We start from the raw sequence: 19,803 nt of genomic DNA, 5'->3' as shown, positions 1-19,803 counted from the left end.
TAAATAAACCTGGTCCACCAGCTGTGTTGATATTGGTTAATGTTCTTGTGTATAATGTACCATCTTTCTGCTTAATCAGTTGTGTTCTTTTGAAAAAGAGTCTTAGAACATGATCCCCGGCATTTCTACTTTGTGAATAGTAAAATTCTGTATTTTTCGGGTATAGTTAAATAATTAGAAATTTTAAATACAAAAAGAAAGGCTGTTTCATACATAAGACCATGCAAATATCAATTTAGTTTTGTCACAAAAAACACAAGAGTGTTAATGTCTTGATACATTGATCTAGCAGACTATAAAATTAGAATAATTTGAGTAATGCTTGGAGTGGCCATAGCTGATTAGAACTTTATTCATAACTATAGCCTAAATTAAATTCATTAACTTCAACTATACAGTTCCTATTGGAAATGGACTCATATTAGACAGTTTAAAATTCAATATTAAGTCATTTAAGTAATTAAAGACTTTCTTTTAGAGTGATATCTTCCTATTTTCTTTTAAAACAACCCTCTCCTACCTCATCTGCTAAGCCTCAAAATATTTGGTGAAGTCAACAGCGCAGGAAATATGTTAAAGGAAAAGAAATGAAGCACATGGGCACAATGTCTACTTCAAGGTCATCTATTTATTCAATTGCAGAACCAAGGATGGCGTTGTTTATAAGCTTCAAAGACCTTTACAACCTCTACAACCTAGGGGTAATCATTTGCTAACCATCTTTGTATTGGATATGTGGAATATTATCTTCAATAAACTGAAGGACTGAGTCCATCTTAGGACCAAGAGAAATGAAAAATTTCATAGCTTGAATGATTATTTCAAGTTCAGAAAAGCTTATTCAAGCTATAGGGGGAAACTATTTTCCAGTTACCCAGTTTAGAGGCTGAGTAACAATATTTAACTACCATTTTTACAAAAAGTGAAATGGAAATAAAATGAGCTAGATAATTAGGTTGCCATATATTTAAAAGAGAAGCAGCAAATAAGCAACGAAACAAACAAGTCCCAAATGTCATGTGTTCATTGCATTTGCACATTTTGATGATCTTTTTGTTTTAGAAAAAAAGGACATCCTCAATGAATAGAAATCTTATATGGAAAATTGAAAATAGACTTTGTTATAATAATTGCTTTGTTAATTGCCACTCTGTGAATTTTAATTTGTTAGACTAGAACAGTCAGCAGCTTTTGTGTTGCTTTTTGATGCTTAAGTCAGCTGCCATTAATTTAGAGAGCCTCCTCCTGAGCAAATTGTCCTTTGATATTTTTATGTTGACAAATGTTATGAAAGACGTGTACTGTCCTTACGTTTAATGGCAGTTTACTGGAAATATTTCTGTCACAAACATGTTATCCTGTTCACATCACATTGTTTAACTCACTTGATCTTGTATAAAATATAGCAATTGATATGTGATTAGTTTGAGTTGAATTTATCACACAGATAGAAGCTGATTGGGTAGCTGTTATTTGTATAAGTCAAAGAATACAAATAGATATCTGTAGACATACGATGTTAATTTTACATTTAATTTTGAATATGTCTTTACTATGCCCTTTAGAATTCTGGATCTGGTTGTTTTAAATCACTTTGCACTAATATATAGTTTCTCCTCTACTAAAATGTTTGAATGTATACTAGCTATTCTAGAATACACATCTGTTGTGGTGCCTTTTGTGCAGACCAGATGGGGTCGTAACAGCTAAATAACGGTTGATTTATTTCATGAATTGCCTATTTGAGAGTCTGAGGAAGTTTTGTTTTTTTTCCTGTTTTCTATCTCTGTGATGATGCTCTCAAGATGTGCTGCACGAGCGATCGTGCTTAGTCACCGCAGCAGAGGCTCACGGTTGGCATTGATATCCTCATTCTACAGATAAGAAAATTGAGGTTCGGAAAGACCTCCACAGCTAGGAAGTTGGTAAACCAAGATGGTAATCTCTGAAGGCTAACTCTTAGCTGGTATATTAAATTGTAATCACATGATTATTCTGATTTCAACACTATCAACTCTTTAGAAATATGATTCATGATAATTTTAGAACTGTGCTATTTGACCACCTGGTACCATAAGAATATTATGGCAGGACTTTAAAGCAGAGATGACACACTTTGAAGGAATCACATGATTTGTCAAGGGTTCCAAAGAGTAGTGGCAGATGTGGGATTTGTTGTTAGAATTTTAGCTACTAGGCTTGCTTACAACATTCATCCATGTGAGCTTCTAGTTTTGCATCTCAAGGCCCAGGTGATTAATTATATGGACACTTTATTCTTTATAGTAGATATTATTTAAATGAAACAAAATATATAATAAATGATATATCCCTTTTATTAATTTTTTACAGTGGGATGCATCCTGCTTTCCTTCTGGAGTTCAACTCAGTGGCTTGGATTTCTCACAGCCACGTCTGTCTTTGATCTGCGTGCTAACTAAAAATCAAGGAGCGACATGAGGAGATTCGTTTACTGCAAGGTGGTGCTAGCCACTTCACTGATGTGGGTGCTCGTTGATGTCTTCTTGCTTCTCTACTTCAGCGAGTGTAACAAATGCGACGACAGGAAGGAGAGACCCTTGCTGCCTGCACTGAGGGGTAAGTGGGGAGGAAGTGGAACTGATTTTTCCAGAGATCAGGGTGGAGATTCATGACAAAACATGAAACTTGAAAATAAGGGTTATTTCTGCATCCTGACTTAGATGAGCCCTGGGCATATTTATTAATGTGCATTAAACTATTGGGAAGCCACTTTGGTTTTCTGGGAGAACTTTCCAGCTACAATAGTTCTAACATGCTGTGACTGCAGGGGAAGACTGATTTGGTGACCATTGCGTCTAATTTGGGATCCAAGCTCACAAAATCTCAAAGTATTTACACAGCAAGGAAATAACATTAAAGTGAAATGCATACGAGAATGAGGCAAATGGGAGGTATAGCAAGCTGGAGCTGTGCAGGTCACCTCTAACACTTTGTAATGCAATTAATAGCAAGAAAACACTTATTAAAGAAAACACATGTTGGTGGCAAGATCCAACATGTGGGCCACTGCTTTGTGAGCCCTACTTTAAAGGTAAATGATAATTTCAAATGTTTTATAAAGATATTTCGGCTACAGTATTTTACTCTATTGGGAACCAGTTTCAATGATTAGTCAGCAATGAATTCTACGGGAAAAGAAGTCTTAAATAAAGATTTATATAAATGCCGATTTGTTAAATTGAGACTAGATATTTATTTCCTGCAGAATGATTCCAAGTAATTTCCACTAGGAAATTTTTGTTAATTTCTAGATTTGGGGGTATAATTCTATTTCTGAAATATACCTAGTATATGAGTGTATTTTAAAGTATGCAAGCATATTTGACATTAGTTTATTCCCATGAAATTAAACATTTTTTACTTGTAATTTGGCTTAGAACCTTAGTTTTTTGCTTAGTAAAACTTTTATTTTTTAACAGAACACAAGGTAAATTTAACTGAGATCCAGTTGAAATGTTTGTATCTTTTGAAAAACTACTGAATTTAGATTTTCACTTAATGAATTCACAGCCTTTGATGTTACTTATGTTTTACAAGTTATTATTAATAAGCATAAAAATACACAGAAATGCATTGACACTATCTAGTTTTATTAGGTTTCAGGAAGAACAAGAGAGCATTTCTAAAAACTAATTTTTGTTGAAACAGTATTTTGGGTATTCTAAGTTTGCGTAGGATTGTAATAATGCTCTCAAGTTATATAGGAGAGACTCAAATATTTTTGTCTACTTTTCCAAGTGGGTTTTTCTTTCACTGTAGTGTTTAACGAGCACAAAGTATTAAGAGGGATTACTTTGGAAAGGAGTACGTTTCAACTCATTTAGATAGTTTATATGCATTTTTAATGCTTTAATACTATAATTATTCAGAGAAGAGAACTGTATGAGCCTATCAGTTTTGATAAATGGACATGGGATTGATTTGCTGACCTTTGGGTAAAATCCAAGAATAAATCAAGTGCCTCTGCTTCTTTGTGAAATCAATTGGGCTGCTGCTTGCCTGAACGTGGAAGTGTGTTTTGATTGATTTCATGAGTTTGGAACGATCACTCTGTCACTTCTTGAATGGAAGCCTCAGGATTGGTCACACGCAAAGAAATGCTATGACCTGACTCAGCAAGATTTTGACTTCTTTTATTGGTGCAGTTTTGATGGTTTAAGTTCTTATTATTCAGTCTTAAATCTTAGAATATGAAATTTAATGATTCAAGGCAAAAAAATCATGATTTTTCCTTGTCCTTAAATTTCAAGATTCAATATATTCTCTCTATTTTTGACTTGTGTATTGCTCTACATTAAGGACATTTTACTTTGAATAAGAGGGATGAACAACAGAAACTTGGGTGAAGGGAGACAGTGGTCAGTCTAAGATATAAAAACAGTATTTATAATTTATGAAGGAGTCACGAGGTTAGGGAGAAGAGGAGGGCTAAAAAGAAGAGCTGGATGCAAGGGCTCAAACAGAAAGTAAATGTTTAGAAAATGATGATGACAACTTATGTACAAATGTGCTGGACATAACTGATGTATGCAATGTTATAAGAGCTGTGAGAGCCCCTGATCAAATGATTTTTTAAAAAAGGAGGTGCTTTCAAAATTCCCTTCTAGTTCTAAATTTTAAACAATTCCTAAATATCTACTATTAGCACACACTATATTTTGAGGACTTTTATTCATTTAATAAACTATCATTTATGTGATATATAACTTCTATCAGAGTCTATAATGAACAATAGAGTAAACGTCTCTCACTTCCTTGAAATATGTCAACATATCTATAAATATACATATATCTGTAGCTTAATAAAACAATTAATTTGTTTTCTAAAAAGAGGAAACAATGTGGATCTAGTATAAGAGGAAAATTAAAGTATAGCGTTTAAGTGGAAATATAAGAGATGAAAGTAGAAAACAGCTGCTTGAAGTACAAAATAAAAACTCTTCACTGAATGATAAATAATTTAGAACACAGTGGAGTCTTCTTAAGGAGGAAAATACAGAATTGGAATGCAACTTAGAAGATACTGGGTTTTATAATCTTTATAAATTTTACCAGTGAATTAGAAATACATCCCAGAAAGAAACCCACACATATTTGACACATTTAGTATATGACAGAAGAGGCACTGCAGATCATTGGGGAAATGGGTCTATTCAATGAATGAAGCTAAATATAAAATGTTAAGAACACAAATATGTTAGGGTTCTCTAGAGAAACAAAACCAGGAAAATTATTTTATATATATATATATATGGGGAGAGAGAGAGAGAGAGAGAGAGAGAGAGAGAGAGAGAGAGAGAGAGAGAGAGAGAGAGAGAGAGAGAGATACAACATACAAAAATAAACAGCGAATTAATCTATGGAGCAGTACAAATGTCTCAGTGCAACTCTACCATGAGACAGCTAATACACTGGAAGTCCTTCAAGACTTGATTGCTGCTGGGTGCAAGTCAAGGAAACAGACAGCTGAGTCCTCTGTAGGGCAATTCAGGTAATCTGGGCACAGGCAGCAAATGCAGCGAGGCAGGTCACCATCAGTCAGCCAGATGACAAGGTCCAACAGCCCCCAGCTCAAGCAATGCATACTCCAGTAACATGGCAAAGCAGGTGTTGAAAGAACCTCAAACTACAGTGACACAGTCCACGGGTTAGGTGTACCACCAGTAGTGTAGCTTGCAGATTGAGGCAGAGAACCAGCTAAGGCAGCCACACACTGCTCTGATCATCAAACAGCAAGAGACAAGAAAGGTGAGGCTCGCCAAGCCATTTATCTCTCTGTCTTTCAATTAATCCTACATGTGTTAATTGGCACCTATCACAACATGCAGAAATGAAATCGATGTCATAACTCAAGATAAACTTTGGAAATATTAAGGATTTAAATGTAAACCAACAATAGCAACAACAATACAGCAATATTTTTGCAATTTTAACAAAAAATAAATAGGTATGTGTAAGTGCTTTGATTAAGCAACATTTTCTTAAGCAAAAGACAAAAACATTTGTTATAAAAGGAAATATACATTGGACTGTACTAAAAATGAAGAATTTAGTTGATTCACAATTGACTTCCATAATATAGAAAAATATCACTACCTACTTTAGAACATATTCAAAGAACAACTGACAGATTAGTTTCAATTAGTATCTATATAAAACCTCTATTTTAATAAGAAAGTCTCAAATAGAAAAAAAGGTATGAAATGTGAAAAAATATCATAAAAAGGAAGCCAATCAATAACCCCCAAAAAACAAAAATGAAAAAAACCATATTAATCCCAAACAAAGGCAAATCCTGCCATCCTGTCAATGCTGACTCAAAGTGACCCTTTAGGACAGCAAAGAACTGCCGCTTTGAGTTTCTCTGAGACTGTAACTCTTGTTGGGAGTAGAAAGCATAGTTTTTCTCAAAAAGGAAGCGCATACTGCAAATAAACGTATGCAGAAATAGCATCAGTTATGAACAGGGAAATTTTAGTCAGGAATGTAGTAACACTTATCTCTATTCAATTTGCAGATTTAAAAAGACTCCTCTTGCAGATCTTTAAAAGGCTGATAGATCAATTTTAGTGTCGATTAGCACCCTTTTGTAATAACTCCAGATACAAAGTATGCCTTTACAGTTGGTTACACATATGGATCTCTTCTAGTCAGTTGGCCATGAGCTCCAAATTGCTTCGAGCAGACGAAGGAGAGCTTCCAGCATTGCATCGACTTGTTGAATGTCTCGATCGATATTTTGTCAATTCCCAGAGCCCCGTTGTCCCCCATTGCCTTCAGTGTAGTTTGGATTTCTGTATTCAGTATCATTGGTTCTAGATCACATGCTACCTTTTGAAATGACTGAATGTTGATGGAGTCTTTTTTGTACAGTGATTCTGTGTATATTCCTTCTGCCCTCTCTTGATGTTTCTTTTGCTATTCAATGTGTTGCCCACAATATTACAACTAGAGGCTTGACCTTTTCTTTATTTCTTCCGGCTGGAGACATGTTGTGTGACTTCTTTCCTTTTGGTTTCCTTACTCCTGGCCTTTTTTGCCTTCTGTTTCAGCTTTGCTCCTCATTACTTCTTTTGCATTCGCTCTCTGCAGTTCAAGAGCCAGTTGCAGAGTCTTTTCTGACAGCCACTTTGCCTTTTGTTTTCCCCCGTGTCGTGTCTTTAATGCCCCTTGGGCTTCTTCATGTAGGATGTTTTGGAGGTCATCTCACAGCTCATCTGGTGTTTGCTCATTAGTTTTCACGAGAGTCAAATTGGTTTTTGAAATGGTCTTTAAATTCATATGCTATATATTCAAGGCTGTTTCTTGACTCTCATGGACTTGTTTTAATTTTTTTCAACTTGAACTTAGAGGATCCCTGTTGGCCTAGTGGTTACGTATTTGGCTACTAACTACAAGTTCAGCAGTTCGAAACCACCAGCTTCTGAGCGAGAAAGATGGGGCTTTCTATGTCTGTATAGAGATACAATCTCAGAAACTCACAGGGGGTGCTCTGCCTTGTCCTATCGGCATGCTGTGATTTGGCAGCTACTTGATCACGGTGAGTTTTGTTTTTTTTTCTCATATCTTAACTTAAACCTGCATAAGAGCAATTTATTGTCTGTGCCTCACTGTCCCTGGCCTTGTTCTGATTGACAATATTGAGTTTCTCCATTGTCTTATTCCATAGCTGTAATTGATTCCTTTCTATTCCGCCCCATGTGGTCCACATATATAGTTGCTGCTTATGTTGTTGGATAAAGCTATTTTGAATGAATATATTATTTGTCTTGACAAGTTCCCTCCATTGGTGGTGTTATTCCTGTCACCAAGCCCATCTATTTCAACTACTGCTTTTTTCTTTTTAAGTAGCATTGATGGTGCAGTGAAATATGATTTGGGCTGCTAATTGCAAGGTCCGTAATTTAATCTCACCAGGTAAAGATGAGTTTTCTGTTTCATACAGATTCACAGCCTCAGAAGCCCAAAGGAGCAGTTTTCCTTTGTCTGTAGGGTTGCTCTCTGTTGCAGTGAGAATGGTAGCGGCGCTGACTTTTTATTTGTATCCTCTTTCTATGTTTCCAATTTATGTATTGCAATCCCAAGTAATTATCAGTGCATTTTATTTTTTAATTGATCGATTGAAGATGCCAATACAAAGCCTTCAACTTCTTAAACTTGGCAATTAGTGGTTGGTGTGTGTACTTGAGTAGTAGTTGTGTGATCTAACTTTCCTTGTAAGCATATGGACCTTATCCAATCGCTGACAACGTCGGGCTTTAAGATAGATCTTGAAATGTTCTGTTTGAAAATGTGCTCCATTTCTCTTTAATGTGTCTTTCCTGTCATAGTAGACTCTACGAGTATGTTTATTCAATTAAAAAATGGCCACTGGAAGTCCTTTTAATTATAGCTGTATTAATACTGAGGTCAGATGGCTGAAAGGAGAGACTACCAGAAACATATTTAGTTGTGTTTTAAAAACATTTGACTGAGTGGATCATAACAAACTCTGGATAACATTGTGAAGAATGAGAATTCTAGAACACTTAATTATGTTCACGTGGAACCTGTGCATAGATCAAGAGGCAGTCTTTCAAACAGAACAAAAGGATAGTGAATGGTTTAAAATCAGGAAAGCTGTGTGACAGGGTTTACATTTCAGCACACGTACAAGTCTGCATACTGAACAGATAATCTAAGAAACTAGCCTATATGAAGAAGTAAATTGCCACAGGACTGGAAGAAGTTTCATTAACGAACTGGGCTATGCAAATAACACATCTTGCTTGCTGAAAGTGAGGACGATTTGTAGGATTTACTGGTGAAGTTTAAAGACTAGTTTCCAGTAGAAATTTACATCTCAATTTAAACATATTGACAGTTTTCTCACTTAGACAAATAAAACACAATCATGATAATTTGAGAAAAGAATGAAATTATCAACTCTTTCATTTTACCTGGACCCACAATCAATGCCTATGGAAGCAGCTTTCCAATAATCTTATGAATAAAACCTGGAGAATGGGTTGAAGAAGCTTGTTAGAAATTCTGGGTAGAAGGTTGTAAGGGTCTTCTGTATATTTCCTGTAAGTTGTGATAATAACTTATAAGATATGAGAGAAATAATTAGAATCTAGAGGTATTTACAATATGTACATGTGAAGGCGGATCCTTGTCCAGCTCTGAAAGATAAAGGATTTGATGGAAATGTAAGGAGAAACAGCAGTTTGGTTGCAGAGCAGTTTCGATCCCATTTTTGGGAAAGGGTAGCAGGTAGCAGGAGATGACTGGAAGGTAAGCTTTGAATTAATTTTGTACGTGTTTCAACTGCAGCACCTATAGGCAACTGATGGGAAAATTTCCATAGCAAGTTGGCTAACTTACCTAATCCATCAAAATCAAATATTAGAAATGCCACTTTTATGGACATCCTTTTTAAAATGAATTTTCTCTTCCTTATTAAATGGAGTATGGAATATAATTGATTGCTACTGACTCTGCATTTTCGTTGTGTCCATCAATTATTAAATGATGCTGTAAGTAAGAGATGATTTTAGGGACTCTATGGGGGCACATAGATAGGCTCCAATTTTAGAATCAAGTGTAAGAATCCCCTTTCCTGTCTTTGTGTTGTGTTGCTTTTTTAAGGTCTCTTTTTGTTGTCATAGGCATGTATTTTGGGAAGATGCTAATTTTTTTTGCAATCTGGAACTAAAATGTTTTAAATTAAACTAAAACTAAAATGTACAAGAGGACATTTATACATTCAAACTGAACTGGAAATGTAAGGGGTACATCTTACTTTCAAGTTGGAATAGTTCCAATTGGTATTTGAGAGGAAAAGTCTTTTCAAAGACCAATGCTTCTGGGAATTGTGCTAGATCTGATCCCACCAGACTAAGGCAAAACACTAAGGTCGTGCAGCAGAATAGCAAGGGGAGCAGAGCAACAAAGTCCACAGGGAATACTAAAAATAGATTTTGGAACCAGAGCGTGGTACCCCATCAGACTCGACCAAAAAACACCCTTAAAGGCCAACAAACAGTTCTTGAATTAACTACAGGCCTTCCCCCCCCCCACACACACACACTGGCTTTTTGTTGTTGTTTTCTTTTGTTGTTTTGTTTTGCTCTCTCTTGTTTTTGTGCATGTTATTATCTCTGCAGGTCTATCTAAATAAGATAGGATGGATGAACAATCTGGAGGAGAAAACAATGGCACCAATGGTTGGGGGGAGAGGGCCATGGGAGATGGGAGGTGGGGGACAAGGAAGTGGTGTTACCAAACCCAGGGACAAGGGAACAACAAGTGATCCAAGTCATTGGCGAGGAGGGTGTAGGAGACCTGGTAGGGAATGAACAAGGGTAATGTAACCAAGAGGTATTACTGAAACCCAGAGGAAGGCTGAGCATTATAGCAGGACAAGAGCAAAGTAAAAGGAAATAGAGTCAAGAATTAGGAGACAAAGGGCATTTATAGAGATCTAAATAAAATTTTAATAAAGGCGTGTCCATATGTAAATATATATATGAGGATAGGAAATAGATTTATGTGCATATATTTACAGGTTTAGTATTAAGGTAGCAGATGGACATTGGGCCTCCACTCAAGTACTCCCTCAATGCAAGAATACTTTATTCTATGAAACTGGCATTCCATGAGGCTCACCTTCCTGACACCATCACTGAAGACAAAGTGAGTGCATAAGCAAATGTGGTGTAGAAATCTGATGGTACCCGCCTATCAAAAGATATGACACCTGGCGTCTTAAAGTCTTGAAGGCAAACAAGCAGCTATCAAGCTCAGAAGCAACAAAGCCCCACATGGAAGAAGCACACTAGCTTGTGTGGTCACAAGGTGCCAAAGAGATCAGTTATCAGGCATCAAAGAACAAAAAAAAATATCGCTGTGAATGAGGGGGACTGCAGATTGGCCACCCAAGACCCATCTTTAGGCAACTGGACATCCCCTTACAGAAGGGTCACGGGGAGGAGATGAACTAGTCAGGGTGCAGTGTAGCAGCCATGAAACATACAACTTTCCTCTGCTCATTCCTAAATGCTTCCTCTCCCACCACGCCGCCGCCCTTCCCCCCTTACTATCATGATACCAATTCTACCTTGCAAGTCTGGCTAGACCAGAGAATGTACTGGAAACACAGGGAATCCAGGACAGATGATCTCTTCAGGACCAGTGGTGAGAGTGGCGATACCAGGAGAGTGGAGGGAGGATGGGGTGAAAAGGGGAAACTGATTACAAGGATCTACATTTAACCTCCTATCTGGGTGATAGACAACAGAAAGGTGGATGAAAGCAGAAGGCAGACTGTGTAAGATATGACAAAATAATAATTTATAAATTATCAAATGTTCATGATGGAGAGGGGAGTGAGGATGGAGGGGGAAAATGAGCTGATACAAAGAGCTCAAGTAGAAATCAAATGTTTTTAGAATGATGATGGCAACAAATGTACCAATGTGCTCGACACAATGGATGTATTTATGGATTGTGATAAGAGTTGTATGAGCCCCAAATAAAATGATTAAATAATCTTTTAAAAGACTAGTGCTTCTACAGTACCGTAGCACATACTTTGGGGATTTTTACTGTTGTATGGCAGGTCTGTATTCTTACATGTCCTAGTCCTAGCTTCCCTACTAATAGTCCAGATCTTTAGTCAAGATGCCTCTGGTCATGTTGCAAATAAGGTGACCATAAATATTGATTTATATTCATTTTGATTTTTAAATATATAAAAACAGTTTATAGCAATATGTAACATTGATTTATATATTTATATTTCTAGAAAATAAGATGAATCCTCAAATGAATAATTGCATCTTTCTAGTTTTCATTTCCAAGCCACTCCCAGCAACCTACCCTGTGCACTGTCCAGGGCTGCACCCCCTCATAACTGTTTTAGGGTTTGCACTCCTTCTTGCAGCCACTATGCCAACCCATCTTTCCTGTTGGCATGCATGCTCAGAGTATGTGAAAGGAAAGCTTGCCAGTCTTGCCGCTAAAGAATACTCCAGCTGTATTTCTTACAAGACAGGTCTACTTGTTGCTTTGGTAGTCCATAATACCTTCAGTATCCTTCACCAGAACCATACTTCAAGTGCTTAGACTCTTCTTGGGGTTTTCCTCATTATTATCTAAATTTTGCATGAATCTGAGGCAATTAAGAATACTATGGGGTGGATCCGGCACACCTGGGCCCTCCCTCAAAGTAACAGCAGTGCTTTTCAGCACTTTGAAGAGGTCCGTGCAGCAGATGGACTCAGTGCAATGAAGGCATCAGTACATCTCTTCACTGCGGCTTCTGTGAGCATTGATTGTGGATCCAAGCAAGACACAATTCTCAGCCATTTCCAACTTTCCTTCATTTCTCATGATGTTACCGACTGATCCACTTGTGCGGATTTGGGGCTTCTTTACAGTGATTTGTACTCTATACCAAAGGCTGCAATCATTTATCTTCATCAGCAAATGCTTCAAGTCCCCTCATTTTAAACAAGCAAGGGCCTGTGATGTGCATATCACAAGGTGCTGCTAAACGTTCCTCAAATTCCGATACCTCATTCTTCTTCATATAATCCAGTCTCTGATTATTTGCTCAGCTTCCCTGTGTGTATCAGGGGAGAAAGGAAGTTAGCATTATAGAAGTGACAAGGCATAACGATGATGTACCAGCAGGAGAAAGACTATATGAAATGCACACAAGAAAAGAAAATGGAGTTTGGTAATATTCTTTGATTTAAAGATACAATTTTCAATTATATACTGAATAGAGTTTACGGGGTAGTAAATTGGGGACAAGACTGTATAGCAGATAATCCAATAAAAAAAATGAGAAGGGACAGATGTTATTTCTGTCCAGTAAAAGTTCTTGTCATTTCAAGGCTTCTTTATGTTGTAGTTCAGTCAACTGAATAAAATAGACTTTATATTAGTTTTCTCTGCCTTTTGCACTTAAAAGAGTGCCTTGTTCATGGTAAGAACTCAATTAACTATTTTAAAAAGGATGAAGGGTGAATGTATAATTAGCCTGGCATGTTATGAGAGTTCACATGATCACAAAGTAACTAATTTCAATTTTGGATCAACACATTCACAATAATTCATTTATCACAACTAAAGTTGGCATTTTGCAATTGTTTGGTCTGCATTTATCATCTACATGTATCGCAGATTGATAATTACTTTATTTTGCCCAAACACACACACGCAATTTGGCTTCTACCCAAATAGGCAATTTTATGACTAAGGGACTGTGCTTTAGTTCTATTTTATTCTAGCATCCGTCTCACTTTGCAGAGGGTTTGAGAAGATAAGCAAGCACCTATTGACACTGTGATAGTGCATTCAGTGAATGGCATTCTGAATGGAGCAGGCTTGTCCTGTAGGATGTATGGTAGGGAGGAACCAATACATAGAGGACCAATACACAAGAAGGGCATTTATGTAAATTAGACTGAGGTACTTTAACAAGTGGAGGTAGTTTTGTGTTATGTTTAATTAATTTGTAAAATAGGGATAAGGAGAAAGAGGAAAATAGAAAATAACAATGAGACTGCTGGATAGTTTGAGAAGTGTGAAGAATCAACTTAAGGAAAATTACTGAGAGTGAAGAGATGAAATATAGAATAGGACTCATAATGGCTTCATATAAATACAGTTTTGTGTGTTAGTCTGGGCAGACTAGAGAAACAAATCCATGGTCACACATTTGTGTATAAGAAAGAGGTTTATATACAAGAGCAATTGAACATGGAAAAAAAAATCCCAGCCTCTTCCAGATCAAACCCATAAGTCCAATATTAGCCTATATGTCTGATCCCAATCTATAAAGTCCTCTTCAGACTCATGAAACACATGCAATGATGCCAAATGCAGGACTATCACAAGACAGTGGGTAGAAAGTCTTTTGAACCAGTGGCGTAAGTATCTCAGCACTGGCAGGGGTCTCTCTGTGGCTTCTCTGGCCTCCGAGGTCTGGTTGCATCCATGTGGCTTGTCTTCTGCAATGTCTCCCAGGGAGTTGCAGAGGGAGAGACGTGTCTTCTATCTCCAAGGAAGAAGTACCAGATTTCCCAGAATTCTCAGGAGAAGGCCAGACCCACAGATGTCTCATTGGCTAGCTCCAGTTTGACAGCCTAGACTCCACCCCTATATTCTTAATCCTTAAATTGACATCAGATTAAGTGACTACCCACTTTGCAATATGATTGAGGCTAAAAGTAGTTAAGGAATCGTGTTGTTTGTAATCATCTCTGCCACTGGGCCAATGGTGACTCACAGTGACTCCCCTGTGGGTTTCCATGACTGTAACTGTTTAGGGGAGCAGAATTCAGTCTTTCTCCCCCAGAGCTGCTGGTGGTTTTGAACAGCCCACCATGTGGACCATACTCAGACCAATGCACAGCAACTACACCACCAAGGCACATAATAATCTATAATGAGGTTCAATTTATCCTAATAAAATGCCCTATTTAAGTGTATGGTTTGATGAGTTTTGACAACTGGATGCCTTGGCTCAAAACCGCATGCCCCTTCATAGTCATTTCTAAAGCCTACCCCAAAGCGATCACTGATGTGATTGCATGAATCATCGATTAGTGTGTTACCTGGTTTAGAATGTTGTAAGAATGGAATTATGCGTGTGTGTCAGCTCTGTTGCTGTGAGGAGTCCCACAGTATGTGTGAGCCACCGTTTGTTCATTCACCTGTTGGTGTGCACTTGGATGCTTCTGTCTCGACTATTGTGAGCAAACTTGTTACACTTGTACCCAAGTCTGTGTGTGAACATATGTTTTCACATTTCTTGGGCAATTACCAAGTCGTGGAAGTGCTGAGTAGTTTGCTAAGTGCATGTTTAATTTTATAAGAAGCTGCCAAACTGTTCTCCCAAGTTGTTATACAATTTTATATTTCTATCAACAATCTAGGCGAGATCTAGTTACTCCACTATCTTACCAGAACTTCCAATTTTAGCCATTTTAGTGATTCTTTATGGCTGTTTCATTTTGACTTTAATTTATATTTCTATTGATTATGGAATGTAAGGATTCCACCAAGAAACCACCAGTAACTTCCTAAGTGATCTCAGCAAATCCAGTCTCTTTACTAAAGTCCTGGTGGTACACTGGTGACACGCTGGGCTACTAACCACAGTATCAGTAGGTCAAAACCACTAGAGACTGGGGGAAAATAAACTTTCGACTTCACCCCATAAAGAGTTACTGCCCCAGAAACTGCAAGGGCAATTTTTATCCTGCTCCATGAGTTGGAATTGACTTGATGGCAGTGAGTTTGATATCAAAGACTGCAATATATATATTCATTTCAAACCCCTCTCTGAAATTTTAGACCCTTGTGGTCACGACTTACTTGACATATTCTTTTGGATGCTAAGAAACATCTCAAACTAGGTCCAAAACAGGACTTCCATCAGAGCTTTTCTGCCTGTATTTTCTCAATTTCACTTTAAGCAACCCTGCCATTCCTGGCACTTAGGCAAAGCTTGTGGCTGTTGTGACGTGCCTTCGGGTCAGCTCCTCCTTGAGTTACTCTATAAACAACAGAAAGCACCACTGCCCGCTCCTGTGCCACCCTCACAATTGTTGTGTTGGAGCCCGTTATTGCGTCCCTGTGTCAATGCATCTTACGTTCCTCTTTTTTGCTGCCTTTCTACTTCCCCAACCATGACGTGCCTGTTCCAGGGACTGGCCTCTCCTGATAACATATCTAACGTGCTCGCATGCTTCTAAGGAGCATTCTAACTCTTCTTTCAAGCCAGATTTGTATATTCTTTTGGCAGTAAAGGTCCTCTCAGTATTCTCCCCTAGCACCATCATTCAGATACAGCGATTCCTGTTCTGTCTTCCTTATTCAATGCCCTATTTTCACATGCATATGATCCGGCAAATTGGAATGCATGGCTTACGTCAAACCTTAGTCATCCTTACCTTTCCCAACCCCTCTCTCATATTCTACTTTAGTAGACCCTATTTACTCTTTCTTCCACATACATTTGGAATTCAACCACTCTTACCAATTCACTAAGTCTCTTTGTTCCTAACCTCACTCATATATCACATATTCTCAACAGCGCAGCCAGAGTGGTTCTTTTGCAATCCAAGCGAGATTGGCTTTCCTTTGCTCAAATCCCTTTGCGAGCTTTCTGCCATTAGGAACCTAGTACTGCCATCACTAGAAGAAAGAGAGACGATGGCAAGGGGTCCAGATAGGAAAAGAATGGTTGAAAACTTATTGTGGTAGCAATTGTGCAATTCTGCTTGATGGGATTGAACTGTGGAATAATATGTTATGTGTCTTAAATCCCCACTAATAAATATAATAATAAAAAGGAGGAGAAGGAGGAAGGGGAGAAGGAGGAGCACAACAATAACCACATACTCTCTCTCTCTCGCTCTCTCTCTCTCTCTCTCTCTCGCTCTCTCTCAGGTCGGAGGGTTTAAGGGACTTGATGTTATTGTCTTGGCTTTCAGTAGGCCGAGAAATCTGAAGTCAGGCTGTGACTCTAGAGGAAAATCCTCCTCTATGTCTGTGTCTTGAAGCTCCTGGTAATCTTGTCTTTCTAAGCTTGCTGATGCACCTACTGTGCGCGTCTGTATTCACATACAATCTTTCCCTTAAATGTGTGCGTTTCTACCTATTCTGCCATTTTTATAAGATACCACTCAGAAGTGATTAGGTTTAGGGCACACTTCACATGTGTATGGCCTCGTAAACATAACAAAAGACAGACAGCCCCTGTGTTCAGAGGGTCTTATTTGCTGATACTGGGATTTAGGACTTCCATACTTTTTAGGGGGCCATACAACTCAATCCATACGGTCCAGTCACTCAGAGTAAAATGTAAGCCCTTATAATGACCTACCATTTGCCATGCAATATGCCTGATGTCATTACTGCCTGTCCCAGTTTTCATCCCATTCACTTCACTTTAGTTATACTGATTTACTTGCTATTCTTTGAACACACCAGGTGTCTTCTGTACGTGGTTGGCATTTATGTTTTACTGCGCTCAAGCTACTTACCTGATGGAATTACTTTACTCTTCTAACACATTTTTAAGGCATTTATTCAAGTGTTCTTGTCTTAGTGTAGCCTCCACGGTTGGTTGTACCATTTGAAACATAAACCACTGTTCACCTATGGTCCCCATATCTTTCTTTCCAGCTCTATTGTTTTCCATTATACTCTTTATCACCTGATATATATTTCCCTCATTTACATTTTTCTTTTATTCCCCACCTCTTGTCTAACAAGAATGACACACGTGCTGTCACATGAATGAAGAGGGAGCTTTGGTGGCATGGTGCATTCAACAGTGGGCTGCTGACTGCAGGTTGGTCAGCACGCCAAGTCCACCAGCCCCGCAGACCCGTGTGAGGGAGGAAGCTGTTGAAGCAGATATGTCTGTAGGTCTCTAAGAATTAGGACTGCGCAGTGCATTTGCTGTTTCACACAGTTGGATTTGACTTGATGGCACCCAATAACAGTGACAATATGAGAGGAAGGAATATTTTTCTTTCTTCATATTTATCGTATTACTCCATTTCCTAATACCAGTTGTGCCTGGCCAACAGATGTGTGAATGAGACAAGGAATACTGTGTTGTCAAGATAGAACGATCCCTGAAGCAAGATTTTAACTTCGGTTCGAACAATACTTTAATGCAAGAGAGAATAATGTCTCTAATTAGAAATCTGTACACACATAAACAGTATGTAAACATTACCAAGAGATAATGGTGGCATGAATTGTTCAAATACGGGTTTTCCAGCAGCTGGAACAGTCAAAGATTTTGTATTTAATCACATAATTTTACAGTATTAAAAATACATATTACTGCATATGGTAAATTTTCTCACTTTTTATAGACATTTTTTGAAAAACTTTTAACCACTAGTAACCATTGTTCAGAATTCTAGAGGGATAAGCTTACACAAAGAATGAAAACAGGGCTTATCCCAAATTATCAAGTAATTTATTCTGGATACTGAAGGTGGTGACAGGAAGTCTTCGTCTTTGATGTTATATGCTGTCGCAAATACATCTCTCCATCTTCTTAACAGTAAAGTGTTTCATAGTCCTCTGAGGGCATGAATAAATATTTAACCAAGTTACCTATTGTAGAAAAATGGGTATGGAACTAATAATGTGTAAGTTTTTACCGATTCAGGTAAGTAGATGGTTATATAATCATATTTCATCATTTAAATTTCTCAATTCATTGGACAAAAGGAATTACAAATGAGCTACAAGCCATGTTATAATATCTTCATATGACTTTTAGGTTCACAGAGTAAAACGTATTTGTTTCTAATAAATCATATTAGAACACCTTGACCTTGATACCCACGCGACCAGCAACAAATGGAAAGAGCAGTGAGCTGATGCTGAGCTGTAGAACTGCTAACGGACTCGGAGTCACCTGGCCTCGAAACTTTCATGGACACAGAACATAGTTTCTCAAATAAAATCTGATTTATAGAACTAGAATTATGTGAATAGACTTATTGATAGATAAAATACATAAATTTCCAATATAATTTATCAATTTGTGGTACATAGTTTATTGGGTTTTTTTTCCCTGACAAGGAAATGGAGATTGGACAAACATATACAAATTATCAGTTAGAAAGTGAGTCAGAGGCTAAGAGAAAAATGCTAAGGACCTTGAGGATCCTATACTGAGTCTAAAATGGCCTGTAACATTTACATCCCTCTTTCCTTTCTTAAAATCTCACGAATTTTATATATTTTCCTGCAACAAATGACCAAGACTCACCATTGCTTACCAAGAATTAGCATTGTTCATGAATTCATTATTCATCATGCACTTTGTTGGGGTACTGGTCATAGTTCAAGTACTACCGACCTGTGGGAGAAAGACGTGGCAGTCTGCTGAAATAAAGATTGTAGCCTTGAACATCTTATTTGGGCAATTCTACTCTGTCCTATAGAGTTGTTATGAATTAAAATTAATATCACAGCAACAGGTTTGATTTTAGGTGACCAGTAGTCCACTGATTTTTTTTGTAGTCCCATGCTTAAGTTAACCCATTGCTCTTCCAAACTCTTATAGTGCCGTATCTAAGTGTCTGATTCTGTAACGTCCCCTAGTGTCTGTTTGGTTTTGCTTTGTTTTTCCTTGATAACTGAAATTGGTTTGAGTTCAGGATTTATGATTCGATGATGACTTCAGAAAAATATATCTACGAAGTATCTTCCATAGAACATACATGGAACCAATATGTGGTGAATGAATAAAGTTTTAGAAATACCTCGAATGGATGTTTAACGGAGACAAAAATATTTTCTCATAGTTTGGGTGCATTAATTCCATCTTCAATCAGCCTATCCTTATCACCTGTAGGCAAACTACCTCTCCCTGCCTCCCAAATTTATCAAGGTGATTGATCAGGTCTACTGCCCGTCCTTGTAACTTTGGGATTTCACCTGGGAAGTTCACTGGTCAGAAGAGTATGTGTAAAGTTTCTGAAAGAGGATGTGGCTACCGTAAGGTTTGGGATAGTAGCAGGACCCTCCAGGGGAACACATGACTTTGTTTCAGGCACTAATGAACACTTCAGAAGACTTGGCCTGTGATCTGATTCTAAGAGGTCACAGACTCAAAAATTTTAATGAGCAAAATGCTGCACACATGGGGTTACCACGAGTTACCTTGAATGAAAGGCAACCAATGCTGATGGTGGTTGGCACAGTGGACTTTAGTGTGAAACAAGC

At 37.7% G+C, this 19,803-nt stretch overlaps 1 protein-coding gene across 4 annotated transcripts in view; it reads left to right on the top strand.

The window, feature by feature from the left end:
• Positions 1-2,358: 2,358 nt before the first annotated feature.
• Positions 2,359-19,803, top strand: part of GALNT13 (polypeptide N-acetylgalactosaminyltransferase 13) — a 540,793-nt gene continuing 523,348 nt past the window's right edge. For 3 of the 4 annotated variants that reach the window (XM_075529413.1, XM_075529411.1, XM_075529410.1), the window contains exon 1: positions 2,359-2,598. In XM_075529413.1, the coding sequence (XP_075385528.1) occupies positions 2,457-2,598 (142 nt within the window). In that variant the 5' untranslated portion in view covers positions 2,359-2,456. Of the gene's footprint in view, positions 2,599-7,134; positions 7,154-19,803 lie in introns of all 4 variants that reach the window. The other variant, XM_075529412.1, reaches the window with a different exon arrangement.

This window comes from Tenrec ecaudatus, chromosome 13 (assembly GCF_050624435.1).
Source record: "Tenrec ecaudatus isolate mTenEca1 chromosome 13, mTenEca1.hap1, whole genome shotgun sequence".
NCBI lineage: Eukaryota > Metazoa > Chordata > Mammalia > Afrosoricida > Tenrecidae > Tenrec > Tenrec ecaudatus.
Note: the sequence above shows the minus strand (reverse complement) of the source record. Positions and strands in the feature narration are given on the sequence as shown.